This window comes from Microplitis demolitor, chromosome 3 (genome assembly GCF_026212275.2).
Source record: "Microplitis demolitor isolate Queensland-Clemson2020A chromosome 3, iyMicDemo2.1a, whole genome shotgun sequence".
Taxonomy (NCBI): Eukaryota; Metazoa; Arthropoda; class Insecta; order Hymenoptera; family Braconidae; genus Microplitis; species Microplitis demolitor.
In genome coordinates this window covers 22367512-22385140 of record NC_068547.1, presented here as the reverse complement: position 1 = coordinate 22385140, position 17629 = coordinate 22367512, and the positions used below count along the sequence as shown (strand labels likewise).

General features: G+C 28.3%; 2 protein-coding genes across 2 annotated transcripts; one reads left to right on the top strand and one right to left on the bottom strand.

Moving 5' to 3' along the window:
* Positions 1-1639: 1639 nt before the first annotated feature.
* On the bottom strand, positions 1640-11993 carry LOC103569746 (EF-hand domain-containing protein D2 homolog). Its single transcript, XM_008547215.2, has 4 exons — positions 11319-11993; positions 2469-2616; positions 2154-2288; positions 1640-2088 (listed from the first exon to the last, which is right to left on the bottom strand). Exons 1-4 carry the CDS (start codon positions 11486-11488, stop codon positions 1954-1956), a joined length of 588 nt encoding a protein of 195 aa, XP_008545437.1. The 5' UTR covers positions 11489-11993; the 3' UTR covers positions 1640-1953.
* A 2191-nt stretch (positions 11994-14184) lies between these two features.
* On the top strand, positions 14185-15874 carry LOC103569747 (splicing factor U2af 38 kDa subunit). The gene is made up of 5 exons (XM_008547216.1): positions 14185-14356; positions 14455-14542; positions 14630-14696; positions 15105-15393; positions 15470-15874. Exons 1-5 carry the CDS (start codon positions 14313-14315, stop codon positions 15708-15710), a joined length of 729 nt encoding a protein of 242 aa, XP_008545438.1. The 5' UTR covers positions 14185-14312; the 3' UTR covers positions 15711-15874.
* The last annotated feature ends 1755 nt before the right edge of the window (positions 15875-17629 follow it).

Sequence of the window (17629 nt, the reverse complement as noted above, 5' to 3'; positions counted from 1 at the left end):
GATCATTTTTTTTAAATCAAGTGAATATTTGAAATTACTAGAATTTGAAATCCGCGGGAGCGCTACGTAATGGCGGCAGTTAAGTTCGGGCTATCAAGTCATTCACCGTTCGCTCGTACATTTTAATTATTTAAAGGGGTTTAATTGTCGTTTATAAATGTAATTCATATTTTTAATTACAATTAAAGATCCGGTGATCACATTGATCTATAAATTTTTAGTTTTTGTTCACAAAAAACATATTAATTTGATTATTAAATTTTTTGCCTTTAATTTTCGTGTCGTGAGTAAGTTTTGAGTGCGCGATTAATTTTATTAAAAATAATTAAAAAGTTTTAGCGTCAAAAGTATTTTCGTGTCAATAGTGTGTTTAATTATTAATAGGTGATTAGTGATTAGTGATAATAATAATAATTTATATTAATAAAATAAAATTAAAAAATCGCAGTGTTACCAATAGCTGATAAAAAAAATTTCAATATGGCGGTCAAATAGTGACGCTAACTTAAAATGCTGGGCGTAACAAGTTTATTCTAATAAATTAAATATAATTCATGACAATTATCATAATTATTAAAATTTTTATTATTAATTTTTGCTAGTTAATATATTTGAAAAAGATTTTATTAAAAAATTATTCATTTTAAATCAAGTCGCGAGTATTAGAAAATTCTGGAATTTAAAATCCGCAGGCGCGCTACGTAATGGCGGCAGATAAGTTCGGACAATCATGTCGTTCACAGTTCGCTCGTTCATTTTAATCATTTAAACAAGTTTAATTGACAATTTAAAATATAATTTATATTTTTAATAATAACTAAATACCTAGTGATGACTTTGATCTATAAATTATTAATTTTTATTTCCAAAAAAAATGTAAATTTCAATTTTTAATTTTGTGCCCGTGAGTAGTGTCGTGTGCATATGATACTGAAGTTGGTCGATGTCTGATAATTTTTGAATTTCCTTCAAAACGATAAATTAAAAAAAAAAAATATTTCAAAAAATTGCACCTATAGATTTTTCAATTTTCTACATGTGCATATTTTTAGTTTTTTTTTTTTAATTTATTTGTTGAAAAAAAAAATCTGAAAATTATCAATTGTCTACAAACTTCAGAATGGTCTTTGAATCAGTGCAGTGCAAAAGTGTTCAGTGCGTAATTAATTTAAAAAAAAAGTTTTAGTGGCAATAGTATGTTTAGTTATTAATTAGTGATGTGTTTAGTGTTGATTTGAATTTAGAGTGAGTGTTTGTGAAGTGATTGCTGACAATAATAATATGGAGCTTCAATATCTCTGCTGATGAACAACCGAGATGCTGTAATTTTTGGCGGGAAGCCGATTTAAGTGAGTAATTTTTTAATTATTACTGTTAAATATATTTTTTTATTAGAACAACAAATTTATACATTTAAATATATATATATTTTTTATCACGACTTTTGAACATTTACAAGACGATATATTGAAACACTTATTAGGTACATTTTAAAAGTGAGATTGCAAATTAATTATACAGAAGCGTACAATCGAGTTAATATAATATTTTAAAAAATAATTTAAATTAGTAAAAGATTTTTCAATTATTTATCAAGAAAAAATTAATATAAATAATACACAAGTAAAAAATTAATAATAATTAACGTGCGTTAATAAACTGTAGCTCGAAAACATATACAAATTAAATGCTACTATAAAAAATACAATTTTTATCTTAAAAGCTATAAGACGAATATACAATTATATATATTTTTGTGAAATTCTGATTTAAATTTACGATAACATTTTTTAAATTTTTAAATTCATCAACGTTATTTTTTTATATATATTTTTATATATAATTTATCAAATCAACAAAACAATTTTTCGGTAAAATTGCAACCAAATATTCGATTTTGCTGGAATTTATTTTGTAGTTATCGTAAATTGATTAAATTCGTAAATTTAAAAATTAATTATTAAAAATAGCAGCCTTCTGACGAAATTGTGCGCGTCTTTGTGCTTTTTCTTCTTCATCTCGTTTCCTTTCTTCTTGTTCCATTCGTATTTCGTTTTCAAATTTACTCGATTTTCGCAATTCTTCAATCTAAAAGAAAAAAAAATCAATCAACATTTTCTTACTTTCATTTCTTTTATATTTAGTAATCTTACCTTAGCTTCGAAGAAATTCTTAGCACCATTAACTCCAACTTCATCAACATTAACTTCAGTAAGTCGCGCTAGTTGACCAAGCCCAGAATCCTGTTCCAATTCACCAGCTCGTGCTTTGCGATAAATTAAAAGAAACTGAAAAAAAATTTTAATCATATTTTTAAATATCGGAAGTAATCAATAAATGCAATTAGTTTAATAACATTACTAATAATGACCAATTTCTCTATAATATTTTTTACAAAAAAAATTTGAGTTTGAAAATAGTTTAAATACAAAACCAAGTTTTTTTTATTTGATATTAATTAGACTCACTTCGCGGAAAGAAATACGACCATCATCATCTTCATCAACTTCCTTAATCATCGCTTTAAGTCCCAAGTGAGTTTGAGGTGCACCCAACACTTCCATCATTCTTTTTAGCTCAGCTAAATCTAGAAATCCGTCATGTCCGTCATCAAATCTAAAAATAAAAATAATAATAAGTATAATCCTAATAATTTTATCTTATAACAACAGTTATACGCTGATAGTATGTGGTAATGATTATCATCAGCCCGCTAAAACTAAACTTTTCCTTCCGGGAATAAAAAATTTAGATCTATAGAGACCTAAATTCCGCATCCTACTCGGGCTTAATTTTTTTATTATTTAGATTTACGTAAATCGAAGCTGAAAAAAGGAAAAATGTTAAACTACAAATTTAAAATTTGTTTAAAAAAGAGATTTCGGTATCCTAAAAAAAAACTTCAGATTTCAAAAACTTTACATGAACCTAAATTGATCTAAATCGATCTATGGTGAGTCAATATAGATCTTAAATTTGAAAATAATTAAACCTACGGCGGTTTCGAAAAGGTCAAGATTTTAATAATTTTTTTTCAGGAGATACTTTGTAAGTTAAAGATTAAAAATAATGTACTGATGGAAATGATTATCATATAATTGTCGCTAAACCTTAAATTAGATTAGAAAGTTATAAATATAGAGGAAGCATAGAGTAAACACTAATGATCAAAATGACGTAATGTAAAAAAATTGATAGTTTTTTTTTATTAAAAAATAAACTCAGAGCAATCACACGTGAATTAAAACGATAGTTAATGACGAAATATCTCGACAATGTGAGTACACAGTGCACAGTATTATAGTACAAAGTAGAGTCTCTGTAAAAGGTTTAAGTAATTCTTAAGTTTCGAAATATTTCGCGGGCTAGAAAAAAGATATGACGCAGTTGTCACTAAGAAACGTGCTACATATTTTTTTACATCACTTAGACTTCATATAAATTATAAATAGTATTTTGTCACACCGGGATTCAAATGAAAAAATTTAAATTTATAATTTCAGTTTAAAAAAATCAGACTTTTTTTTTATTTTTTAAATGGCGGGAATAGTTTAATTTAAATAAAAACTTATGAGAAACTTCGTAGACTTTTAAAACATGAATGACGATCGTGATAGTAAAAAATAATAGAGTATATTTTAAAATATATATCCATGACCTGCGGGACACTGATAGCTTTGGAAAAATAATTGTACTGCTTTTCAAGTAACTCACGCTACATCAGTAATGGTCAAGTACTCGAACCGTTTAATATTCTGCTTACGTGTTTTGCACAAAACCAGTTGCCTTCAGCAAGAATTTAAAGCCACTTTATCTTAGTGGATTTGTGTAGATATTTATAAATTATTAAATTTTTTATGATAAATAATATTTATACAATCAGCTAATCATATAAATATTTCTGATATATTTTTTTTTAAATTATAATCAACATTTAATTGAGAGGTTTTACGACAACTGCCTGGCGGATGGATCGATTCGAGAAAATAACCAGCGATTAATGATATATTTGTATACTGCTTTTTATTACGTCTTATTATTCCTCGCGAGTCTTTATATAGAAAAATTTAAAACATGAACTGCATCATAAATCCTGTTTGCAGACGCATATTTTTTTTATTTTTAACCCACACCTTTTACAACTGTAATATGATATATTTGTTATCTAACGAATTTTTATCTCCCCCAGTATTATATTTTATTATTATTTGAATTATCGAAAAAAAAAATTAATTAACATTCTCTGCTTAAATGCGCACTTTCCTGGAAGCTGACGTAAATATTTAAGACTAGAGGCATTTATTTTTTTTTTATAACTTTCTGGTAAAATATTTGGTAGTAAATGTAATTAACTTGAGGGAAATTTTGGTTTTGAGGTTTAGTCCTTAAATAAACTTGACCGAGTAATAGATAAGGCTTATAAATGTGGAACGTAGGCTACCGTCATATCAATACTTGTGCATGTGTGTGTAATTTGTATGTGTGATCGATAATACTGCAGGAAAAGTTTATCCCACGTGTATAGTATCGTGAATGCAGCTCTTGAGTTATAAATTTCTTTTAGCTTCCGGATTTAACACCTACCGATTAAACATTTTTTTTTTCTAAAGAAAATCCTCCTATAAATTTTAATCAAAATTTTTTTCTTTAATTTTAAAATCAAAAGATGATGAATATTTTAGGCAATTACAATTTTTTATTGTAATTTACGATGTTAAAATGAGGATAAATTAAAATTTAAAGTTTGATAACTGTCTTAGGATGATCTTGAAGATAGCAGACGATTAACAATTTTCGGATTTTGTTTTTTTAACGAATTAGTTACAAAAAAAAAATTTGAAAATATGCACTTATAGAAAATTTCAAAAACTATAAGTGCAATTTTTTTTAATATTTTTTTTTTTTATAATTTGTCGCTTATAAAAAATCAAAAAATTATTAGACGTCGGCTAACTTCAGTATCGGGTCTTTGGTTACAAATATTAAAATTTTTTTATTGTGTTTGAATATCTCACTAGATAATCTTCAAATTATTCTAGTTGAGTTAAATATTTATTTATCTTATCATGTTGGGTAAAACACTAGATTACAAAGATTTCATAATAAACTTTTTTCCTTCCTTTTATTTTTTTTTTTTTTGTTATTTTTTTTTATTTAAATTATAGATGGGAATTTAATTTGAAAGGTTATTAAGATAATAATAAACAAAGTGCATCATGACGAACGTGGTAAATAAAAGGTCTCGGCACAGATATTATAGTTGAATGGCAAGAAGGCAGTCGATAAGCTTAGGAGCCTTGAAATACCATCGCGTGCATTGATTTTCCTTCGACTTTTCTTCTAGTGCATACACAGGAAATAATTTAACGGGAAAATCATTTTTTGTTTTTTTTTTTTTAATTAATTTAAACCTAAACTTATGTTATCTTGTCTAGCTCTTTTAAAAAGTACACGTATATATAAATTTGATGTTTTTGTTTTTTAAATATGTAAAGCGATAATTACTGATACGCGTATTAGCAATCACGCAATATTGATTTTATTATTTAGACTAGTTACTGCGGCTGTAAATGCTGGCGGAAAAATTTTTATCAGTTAATAAATAAAAAAAAAAAATTAATGCAAATATTTATTCAAATAGATGTAATTCTTTATATCGGAATTAAATTCAGTAAAGTTGTCAATTACGTCGTATACTTTTTGAAAGATAGTATATTGATTGTAAAAGAATTAGGAGTAAGAGCGAATCTCGTGCAGGTTATAGATTTTATGTTGATACTCTCAGAACTCGGTCAAGGTGAATTCCGTGACGTTGTTTTGTAGGTAAACTTCTTATATATTGCAAGAAGTAAAGATTTAATAATTAATTTTTTTGTACAAAAAAAAAAAGTTAATTAACTGAAGACTAATTAGCCTGAAAATTTTCCGGAATAATGAAATTTATAAAATTACTAAAAAAATTAGTGAATATGGTAATTGATAAAAATCAAATTAATGCGCAGGTTAAATAATTATATCCATGAAATTGAAAAATTTCTGGTATGATGATTATTAAAAAAAATTTCAAACGTTATTTTCTACGTAATGCCATATAGGGGGATGGAAGAGGATCGAAAATGAGATTCACTAGATGATTTTTATAATTAAACTTTCGATTATCAATCGTGTGTAATAAACTAGCGCATCATCATTGTTAAATCTTAAAAAATTTCTCTACATAATAATAAAAGTGAAAACTTACAATTACTTCCGTTATTATGTGGTTAAGAAAAAAAATATGTACCCGTAATTTATTTAAAATTACAATTTTACCATCCGAACGATGACTTATTCACGAACTTCCAACGTGTTGATTTAATATTAATTTACTCAGCACACAAATTATTCAGTATTATGCCCGAACACTCTATTTAATCTATTATCTATTTCCGTGTTGTACAAAATATTTCAAATTCTACAAACTCGATATTTTTTTTTTACTTTGTATTAAATATAAATTTATTGAATTTCGATATTTCATTAAAAGTAAACAATAGTTGGACTGAATTTCATTGTTTTTTTTTTTTTTTTTTTTTTTTTTTAATTTAGCCATCTCTCTTGTAGCTCTGAATTAAAATAGTTGCCCATAGTTTTTAATTAGTTTATGGAGCACGCGAGATGCGAGTCTATAAAAATCCCATAAAGCGTAGTTCTAAAAAATGAAATATGAATACGATACATGATATCCCCGGAAAAGACAATAGACAGAATGCATATAAAGCGAATGTGATCTCACCTACACCCAAGAAAGTAGAGAAATAATTTTCTTTTTATATTTTTTCACCGTTTATTTTATATATAGACATAATCTAAATTATATATTATCTATATGCATATAAACTCAACAGTGGGAAGAGAAAATATTTAAACCAAAAGTTTATTTTATTGACAATTACACTTTGTCCTTCAGGTCAACAATTATGGTAATAAAAGCGTAAAACGAGCATATTATAAAAACATAAAATTATATGTTTACAATCGAAATTAAATTTATGGGCACCGCAGCATTAAAAGGCCACAAATTTTTTTTTTTTAATTTTAATTGTAGTGTATATATATTGTTTTTTTCTAATACCATAAATGCAAATAGAGCACTTAGTTTTATTGTTATTTGTAGTATTACTTATATTGTCTATTGTTTATCGACTTGCTTGAATAGAGCTGGTAAATTGACAGCAAATTGCAGACAAAAGCGCATGGAATCTAGGATTACTGGTTTTATTTATACCGTTAACGTTAATGGAATTAATGTGTAAGTTTTGATCGTTTCCGGTTACTCAATTTATCATTTACTCCGTTGTCAATTTATCGATTGATTGTATGTACATACTCCGAACATCTTTATATATATTTATATTTACCTCGACATATGACGAGATAAGAGATATATTTTATACATGCGTACTTTCATTTGTCATTAGCATTTAATTCACGTTACTCTCCGCGCTGACAAAACTCATGAATAGAAAGCAAAAACGAGAGTTACTTCATGTTTATGAATGCGAGGAAAGTCATTGAAATAACAATTTATCATTTTTTTTAATTACTTTAATGGATTTTATTAAATTAATTTATTACCACTAGGTACAATAGGTTTTAATATCGGTCATATTAATTATCAATTATCGGCACTAATGTAATATGACGATACGTGGCTAAGTTAATTTATCATATCGATTAAAATTTATTGTAGCCGTTACACTATTGCTCACAGAACTTTATTAAATGTTTATTATTATTAATCGCGGTCAAGTTAATTCTGGATGACCGAATTTAGCTCGTATACTATTACATGCATAAATATATCGCAGGACGGGATCATACATATATATATATATACTTAAAAATTTTCCATAAGCTCGCGGTAGGAGATCTTCGTCGTGGAGGTAAACATGATACTATTTTAATGCATTTTATTCTAAAATAACTTCCGCTATTTTGAAATTTATATTTAACCTACCAAATTAAATCAGGATAAAAAAGTTATATAATTACATCGGCGTACAATTATTATTAATAAAATTTTTAAACAATATTTACTATTCTAAATGCATAATTCGGTCTTATAACGGAGCGAACTCATGCTTTGAATAATTAATCGAGATTGAGATCACTCTGTCAAATTAATTATTTAAATAAAGTAAAAAAAATATAAATAATTTTTTGATTGCTCATATAAATATATGACAATCACAATTATTGTTTAATATACATATATATTATTTACGTGTGACAATTCGATGAGAAGGGAAGTCAGACGTCATGTTTTAAAATCAGGGCAAACAAGGGGAACGACCTGATTGCAGTATTTTAATTAAACGGACCAGGAAGCGCCCGGTTCGTTGGTCGCCGAGGTCAGGGAGCTAGTCAGCCGAGTTATAGATCTTGTTAACACAAACTAAACTGTTGTCACTAATCATTGCTGCGGTTTTACATCAATAAGTTAATTTTACGCCTTATTTATTTATCAAACAATATTTTTAGCTTAACTTTCTTTGCTTAAATTGGCGCGTAGAATTTTTTAAAAATGTCTAATTACTAGAGAGATTAAATTTAAACAAAATGATAATTGATGTTTAGTAGTCATCGAGCAATTAATATATTAGTGGCCATGAAAACAAGAATGGTGAGAATTAATTACGGAGTTTTTTTTTTAAAACGTGTGGGTGTCGTTGAAAAATGATTAATAACGACAGGTATACATATATGTAGATCTCAGTGATAATAATAATAATGTGCGTTGTCTAGATGAGTAGAATAGAGTACAGACTCTGTATTTATATACGTAATACTGAGAGTGAAGGTGTTAATCTGTCATATGATACCAGCAATGTGATAGTTTTATGTTATGAATCTCAAATGCGTCACATTACTAAGAGTTACAATGCAGTTGTAATTTTTATTACACATATATGTATTCATACATTTATAAACGCTAATGCAAGTACTCAACTTGAAGTATTAAATATCACATATATTGAAGATAATAAAGTTATTTTTTAACTACAACTACAAGCCATGACTGCAGTTATTGTTCTGTTACGGTCTGGACACTTAAAGTTGCTAGAACTTTCTTCGTATCTTGTATTTTATTCGGGTAATTTTTTTTTACTGCTAGCTGAGGATATTTTAAGATTTAAGATGTAAATTGTAGGCTTGGACGCTGGTAGGTTCAACAATGCATTCTCGAAAAATATGCTCATGCTGGTCAGGTAGATTTTTAGGAATTTTACGACTAGTGTACAGTAAACCTTTAACAATGAGCTAAATTTTTAGCAGCCAGGTGTTTCCTGCACATTTCGCTTTACATTTTTTTAGCTATAGGCTTTAAATATGTATTATACTATATATATATATATATAAAATTGTTTGTAATTTTCTGAATGGGTGTTTCTATAATTGGAGGTACGTATTGATCGAAATTGGTGTAAAGTTTTGTAAATTTTAATAGAATGAAATTAATTATTTAAATATTTCTGAGTCATCAGAGTTTAAAGTATTTCTAGAAGTCCAGGTTATTGACCGCCCACGGAATTTAGTATGCAGATTTAAAATAGAGATATTATGTATTTATTAATAGAATTTGACATAAATTCGACATCTGAAATTAGTTTATTTTTTATTTATTTAAAATAAAATATTAAAAATTTATTATTTATTTGGGATACGCCGTAAAAATTTTTCAAAGGGAACGCGGATCTGATTCGGAGTGAAATTAACTCCGAAAGAAATTTATTTGAATATTAAAATTTCGAATCAGAGTAAATGCGGATTTAATTAGACTCCACTCTGAAACTCCGCTGAAAAAAAACTCCCAGTGATGGACTGAATTTGAGTAGAAATAAAATCCATGCACTCTGGATTTTTAAAATGTATCAGTGGATTTAATACGATTGATTATTTTAATATCAAGATTAAATTTCCACTTGATATCTTAATTGAATTTTATATAATCCATATATCAGTTACGTACGTTGAGTTATCAAACACTCAATAATAAAAACGGAGCAAAAGATCTCAGTTGAGATAATATATAAAAATAAATTCTGGTGTTCCAGTTGAATAAAGTTAAACGGGATGTTTTGTGAAAATAATTTTAATCTGTTTTATTTTCCGACCGTTACAATAAAGGAGTTATGGGTTATTTGTATGAAAACAGTAATTCACATAAATAGAACTGTACATAAATAAGTAAACATAATAACTATTTAACGAACAATTGTATACATCCATAACAGCGCGCGCTTATATTCCTCCATAGTTATTATATAGAAAGTTTGGGTAATATTTAATATAAACTCTTGTATTATCATCGGACGGTTTAATGAGCAAAGGGACTAGTTGTTTATTTAAGGATTTGTAAATTTAGATATAAGTAAGTCGGATGCAAATTATAAACATCATTTTTTGTAAACGAGCTTTCGACGAATTTGGGCAGACGTAAAAAATAAAAGCAAACGTTGGATTTATTTATATCTATATATTTATTCGCACAAAGCTGAATTGGGTCCACAGTATCAGATACAGTGTATATATATTTAAGTGTCTTTTATCTTGTCAAATTGAGAGAAAGTATATACGAAAAACTTGTGTGACACGTTTCTTGACATTTTTAATCCATATATATACAATTAAATTTATTTGCTTTCATTTTTAAATTAATTAATAATAATTATTTATTTATCAAAATTTGATATTAAATTTTAATTAAATTAAACTTTTATTCAGTTTAAATTTTAGTGACTTTTAAATTAAATGTAAACTAGTAAATTTTAAAATAGATTTTAACGTTTGCTTATAAAATTAGTCTATCATATTTTACAATGAGCAAAGTATGTACTGTACAAATACATTAATATGGATTAATAATTAATTCAGAATTTATAATGAGCTATCGTGGAGCTCTCGGTGTCAATTATAGACGGAAATAATTTTAACTTTTGAATAATAAAATTTTTATGTACGATTGTTATTGAAGAGAGAGAGAGTAAATGCATTTGTAGGATCGTATCCGGAAGCTGAACAATAATTCAATGTTCCAAAGAAATTACAAAGAAAAAAAAATACCCGTAACAATTTCAAGACAATAATAAGTCAGCGGGTTAAATGGAACAATAATACAAAGCAATAGTCGACCTTCGATCTACAACACCTGCGCAGGTATCCTTGTGCGGAAGTTATCGATGTTTTAACCATATAAACTTATATTTATATTTTTATTTTGTTAACCATAAAACAATGTTAAGTAAGAGTATAAATATTGAAAGATAAAAATTTACCTATTGAAGGTCTGCTCGTACTGCTTTATCTCTCGGCGAGATAGCTCGTGGAATTCGGTGTACACGTTGACAAATTTGTACTGTTTTTTAACTTCTTTGCCTTCTTCCAAGTCTTCATTAATTTTCTGTCTTCGACTGAGAATAGTGCTGAGCTCTGCGTCTGCCGGCATTATGATAATTTAGTGCTCTTTTTTATTCTCAATTAGAATCTTCTATCCAACACTCCTTGAGTCCAGCTCAGCTCCTTTATCTAAATCTCGGCTGACGCCCTCTCCTCCTGGTCCTGGGCCAGGCTCTCAAGGTCGCCCGATAATTCCCAGCAGTCTGTAGCGCAGATTCTAATGAATCCGTGACCTTCAGACACGAGAGGAGACCTTTCTATCGATTGTCACTCCTCTTGACCTCTTGTAACTTTTTACCGCGGCAATCTTGCGTATCTTGATGCGAATTTAAACCAGCGATAAAAATGTAATCAATTATTTATTGACGATTTGTCTGAATTGAAAATAATTATTTATTTATTTGTCTCTTTCGTGGTACCGGGCTAATTATTTTGTTTATTTATTGCGGCTGATTAGTATATTTGTTATGATTTATTACTTATTTATGCAGTGTAATAACAAATAAACGTGCTTACACTGCAACGATCGCGCGTGGACTAATAGACTGCTCAGCTGGCGCTTGAACGCTGACCTCCCCAGCTCGCAATTTCCCGGCCCACGGGAGCGCCTGCGCCTTCTTCGGGAACAGTTGTCTATATTATTTATTTATTTAATTATTCTATTTTTTTTTAATCAAATCTATTGCCATTTTCTAACTGCAATTTAAGAATTAAAAAAAAAAATTTGTTAATTTTTTTTTCCGACTCCAAAATAAAATTTCGTACAAATGCACTTTGAAGTTGAGATAAAAAATTTATTTATATTCAAATAATGATCAATAAAATAATTATTTTTATTGGGTCAGAAAAATTGACTGCGCCTAAAAAATAAAAAAAAAATGTGATAAATTTCTATAACAAATTAATTAGCAATTAATTAACTTAAAAGGTGGATTGTATAGATGACGCACACCTTCAATAAAAAAAAAAATTTTTCTAAATGAAATATTATAGTGTGAAAATAAACTTTTTATTATCTTCCGGTGCATGACGTTTCTCTTTATGACTAAATTGTATGATTGTTATTATTTATAATTATCATTAATTGTATATTTGAGAAAATAAGTTTATGTTTATTGTTTTAATCTTTTTGTAATTATATTTTCGCGGTTTGTTTTGCGTCGAATTATGACGAATCGGGACACGCGACCATCCTTAACAACTATGTAAGCAATTGTTATTTTTAAATCTCTTATCCGAGTTATTGTATTTATAAATGTAAATATAAATGAAGTTTACGTGAGAAAACTGTAATACGGTACTAGTTGAAAATAATTATTTACACTACTTGCTGATGCAGTAATTGGTCGCTTTCGTCACATAGTCGCATTCGTTGAATCATATATTGTTTATTTTTTGTTTTTTTTTTTTTTTCTTGAAATAATATTACACATATATGATGCAGAGAACGAGAGTTGGTGATAACTGATAAAGAAAAATCTCTACTCTTGACATGTGAGATTTATATTAGTCAGCTTTTTATAAGTGATAAAAATTTATTTTTTATCGGACAACGTCCTTGTTTTATCAACAAGTTTACGAAAAATTTTATTTTTATTTCACTATTGTTCGTGAAACTCGAGCAAATATTATGGAGTTTCTGATTTAATTTTTAACTTTAGTAAATAATGCAAAAAAACTGACTGATTACCAAAAAATTTCTGATAAATTACATTAAATTTTTATTGAATATTTTTTTTCATATGAAAAATAATAAAACATACTTTTAATTTATAAATTGCTGTTTATTTTTGTCGAGTAACGTCTCTGTTTATCCAGAAGACTTCGGATACCTTCGAGGCAGTCAAACGTCCAAAAAATGTCTTAAATTTGGTCCGGTTCGCCATCTAAGAAACTCTATAGAAAATCTAGACTCAGGACTCGATGATGGGAAAAATTTTTTTTCCATCATTTCTTTGGGCTAGAGTTCATTCGTAAGACTTGATTCGAAGATATCCTCGAGGTCTTAAAATTTTAGGAGTAAATTTGTCCCACTCATTTTTAATTATGAGAATTAATGAAAAATAGAATTGATCGGAAAAATAAGTAAAATTTATTAGAATACTTCATAAAAAATTTTTAGTATTTCTATTCTATTTAACATTATTGAAAAATCTACATGTTACTTTTTCGATTGAGCCCGGAAATTTATATTTAGGGCAAAAAATAAAATATTCATAATGCAAATAAAAATTAAATCGATTAGATGAGTCATACGGTCTGTCTACGACCACCCTAGATGTAATTTTTATCAATAAAAATCGCCCGTAATCATGATTCAAACGTTTTTCTCGTGTACTACCCCACTCAAAACTCTACAATATGCAAATTACAGTTGTAGCAAATACATAGTAGCGTGCATACGTCTGTCATAATATAGATTCGTTTTCGTGATGAGTCATCACAACCTGCTGCAAGTGTAAATCAATCTACTGACTGAAACATACATGCATACACCCCTACCTGCACTTTTAATTCAAAATTATTGTATATTACGATTACATATATGTGTACCTACATACGTTGAAATAGCATGTTTATATACGTTTTTTGATGATAAAGAAGGCCGCAATGTTGATTTGTTTTTGTACTTCTAGCGCCATCTGAAGTTTGGTTCCCATCCAAGCGTTTTCTCAGAATCTAGGGTATTTTTCTTTGTACAATTGCCATTTTGTTTGACAAAAAGAAATGTCATACGTTGTAATAGACATTTTGGCGTCGTGGGCGTCGTGTAAGCAATGCAAGATTATTTGTATGCATCAGTCTTAAACTTTTTTTAATGTTTATTTATAACTTGTTAATAACCGCAACGATTTTTAAAAAATACTCCAACCATGGCTGAGTATCTCGCGTCAATTTTCGGTACCGAAAAAGATAAGTAAGTGTATTTTAATAGTTATTTTTAATTATAATATCAATTAGTATAATTAATAAGTATCTCTATACATTTTTTATTGGATATTTTTAATATCATAGAGTTAATTGCTCCTTCTACTTCAAAATCGGAGCCTGTCGTCACGGTGATAGGTGTTCACGAATTCATAACAAACCAACATTCAGTCAGGTAAAATTATAATTGCCAAATTTTGAGTTATATTTTCATAGTTTATTTGTATAAATTAAAATTTTAAAAAAATATTGATTTTTTAAGACATGTTTGCTGCAAAATCTTTATGTTAATCCACAAAATTCTGCAAAAAGTGCAGATGGCTCACATCGTAAGTCTTAATGTTATTAAAATTATTTATAATTTGAAATTTTTAGAATGCATAATAATTAATAATTTGATTTTTAAAATACAGCGTAAATTTCAGACTATGTCAATTTTTGCAAACTATAAAAATACAGCTTGGAATTTTAGGGCTAGGTCATTAAAAATGAAATCCTAAATTTTTTGAAATTATTAATATTGTAAAATCTGTTTACTAGATTAATTAGAAAGTATTTAGAATTGAAAGAATTTGTCGAATACAATTAAAAAACTAGATAAGTTTAACGAAATTTGAAAACATACTTGTGAATTTATGACATAGTTCAAATTTATAATGCCTGAAATTAGGAAAAGTTTTTAATTATTGTTAAATAGAAATACAAAGTATTAATCGTTGATGATAAATTTATTTTAGTGGTTGCCAATGTAAGTGATGAAGAAATGCAAGAGCATTATGATAATTTTTTTGAGGATGTATTTGTTGAGTGCGAGGATAAGTATGGTGAAATTGAAGAAATGAACGTGTGCGATAATTTGGGTGATCATTTGGTTGGGAATGTTTATATTAAATTTCGTCGTGAAGAGGATGCTGAAAAGGCTGTTAGCAATTTAAATAACCGCTGGTTTGGAGGCAGACCTGTTTACGCTGAGTTGTCACCAGTTACCGATTTTCGGGAGGCATGTTGCCGTCAATATGAAATGGGGTAATTAATTTGCATTTAAATAAATTAATTTGTTATAAAATAAAATTTTATCACCTCTGATCTCGATGTTTTTCAGTGAATGTACTAGATCAGGATTTTGCAACTTCATGCACCTGAAACCCATTTCTCGAGAACTGAGACGATACTTATATAGTCGTAGGAAGGGCGGCAAAGGACGGTCGCGATCGCGCTCAAAATCGCGGGGTCGGGACCGAAAACGGAGGTCACGATCGCGTGAGCGACGATCACGATCGAAAGAAAGGCGCAAGGGGGGTAGAGATGATAAAGGGAGAGACGGACGATCTGGAAGGTATTGAGCTAAATAGATGTGTTATTATTTTTTTTTTCATTTATTGTTTTCAGTATGTATAGATACATAGATTTATATTCGAAAGTAATAAAGTATACCTTTTTTGTGATGAATTATATTTTAATTATTGTAATACTTGACAATTGAACTAATAAAAATGTATAAAATAGATGTAGTCGGTATTTTGATATCAGTTAAGTTTCTGAGAAAATTGAAGGCAACTTTCCGTTAATTTATGGAATTGCCAATTTTTGGCACCAATTTGACGCCAAGTTGCCATCAATTATGCTATCAGGGTACTAGCTTACCTACGGTCCTTGCTTTTGTCATGAGACATTCTCACTGATGACAAGAATTTCTGGTCAGAAAGTTGGTGTCAATTAGTTACAATTAAGTTGATGACAAATAGGCCTCCAGTTGTCAACTTATGGAAAAGCCCTTTTGCGTTCCAATTGACGACAAGCTGCAGTAGCATGTCGTTAGCTTGCTGCTAGCTTGGCTGTCACTCCGATAACCAGTTGAGCTCAATTTTACGACAAATAGCACGTAACTTGTATTGGTTTACGAAAAATTGAGCTCAACTGGTTATCAGGGTAGGGAAGAGAAGGAATATTGAGCGTCTCTTGGTTACTGGATCTGTGATACGTAAAAATAAAGAGTTACCATCTGTAGATATTACAATGTACGATGTATTACTCTAAAACGACAGATCGAGCTTCAATAGTTGTTTTAAAAAATTTGACCATTTTCATTATTAATTCCATTTTGTATTAAAATAACATAATTAGCCGAACCTTATGTACATACATCTGAACAATTAATGAAAGCAAAACTATGTATATTTGTTTTTGAATAATTTGGATCAAATTCCTATATTTTAGTACATCCTTGTTAGAAATTAATGAAGTGCATAAGAAATTTGATCCAAAAGATTTCGGAAGCTATATTCATAGAATATTTTAACTTTTAATGCTCTTATTTAATTGAAAGATATATTTTCGATCTCTATTTTCGGGTTAAATGAACAGCCTTTATTAATTTTCAAAATACGAAACATTAATTTGAGTATTTAATTTCCGAGCTATTAAATTCAAAATATATGGAGACTGATATCTCATGAATACTTGATGGATTCGAACTTAATCTAAAAAGCTGTCAGATTCTTATTAATTAAAATTCATCTAAGCGATATCGATTAGCGTCTGAACATTGAAAAAATTATTTCAGTTCTGCATTATATATACGACTGACCTGCAACTGGTCTATGCATACACAAACTGGTTCTTTGTCCATTCTGAATAAAATATTATATCGGCAAATTAATTAAACTTGTATAATCACATTTTTTTTTGTTAATCTCCGGTTTATTTTAGAAAGAACTCAAATAATTTTTTTAATTATTTACCAAAATTAAAACTGTAGAAAATTTTCTATAGCAATTAAATTTTATCGGTCAGATCTTATGTAATTTATATGTCCGATGTTATTATTAAGTACTAATTATTAATTATCTTACGAAAAAATATAAAATAAGTGTACCTTATTATTTATATTATCAGTAGGTAATAATTTTCGATAATAATGGGACAGTATAATTTCGGGTAAAAAGTGGGCACGTGGTTTGAAATTATATAATTGACGATTCTTGTAACATTGAAATACTACTAACAATATAGTAGTGTAGTGCATAGTGTACATAAGATTCACCAGTCGAGTATCTTTCAAGAGCAGATGGTGGTCGTGATTGCAGCTGCCCCATCACGAAAACACCTGCCGCAACTTTTTCCTACACTATACATATACCGATACCGCGAATCACTGTTAAATTATCTCTCACCTTTTTTACCGCTTAAAACTGATGCCGATACATTTCAGTACTTTGCCAGATTATGTGTGCAAAGAAACAAAATCAACAAGCTTGTCATA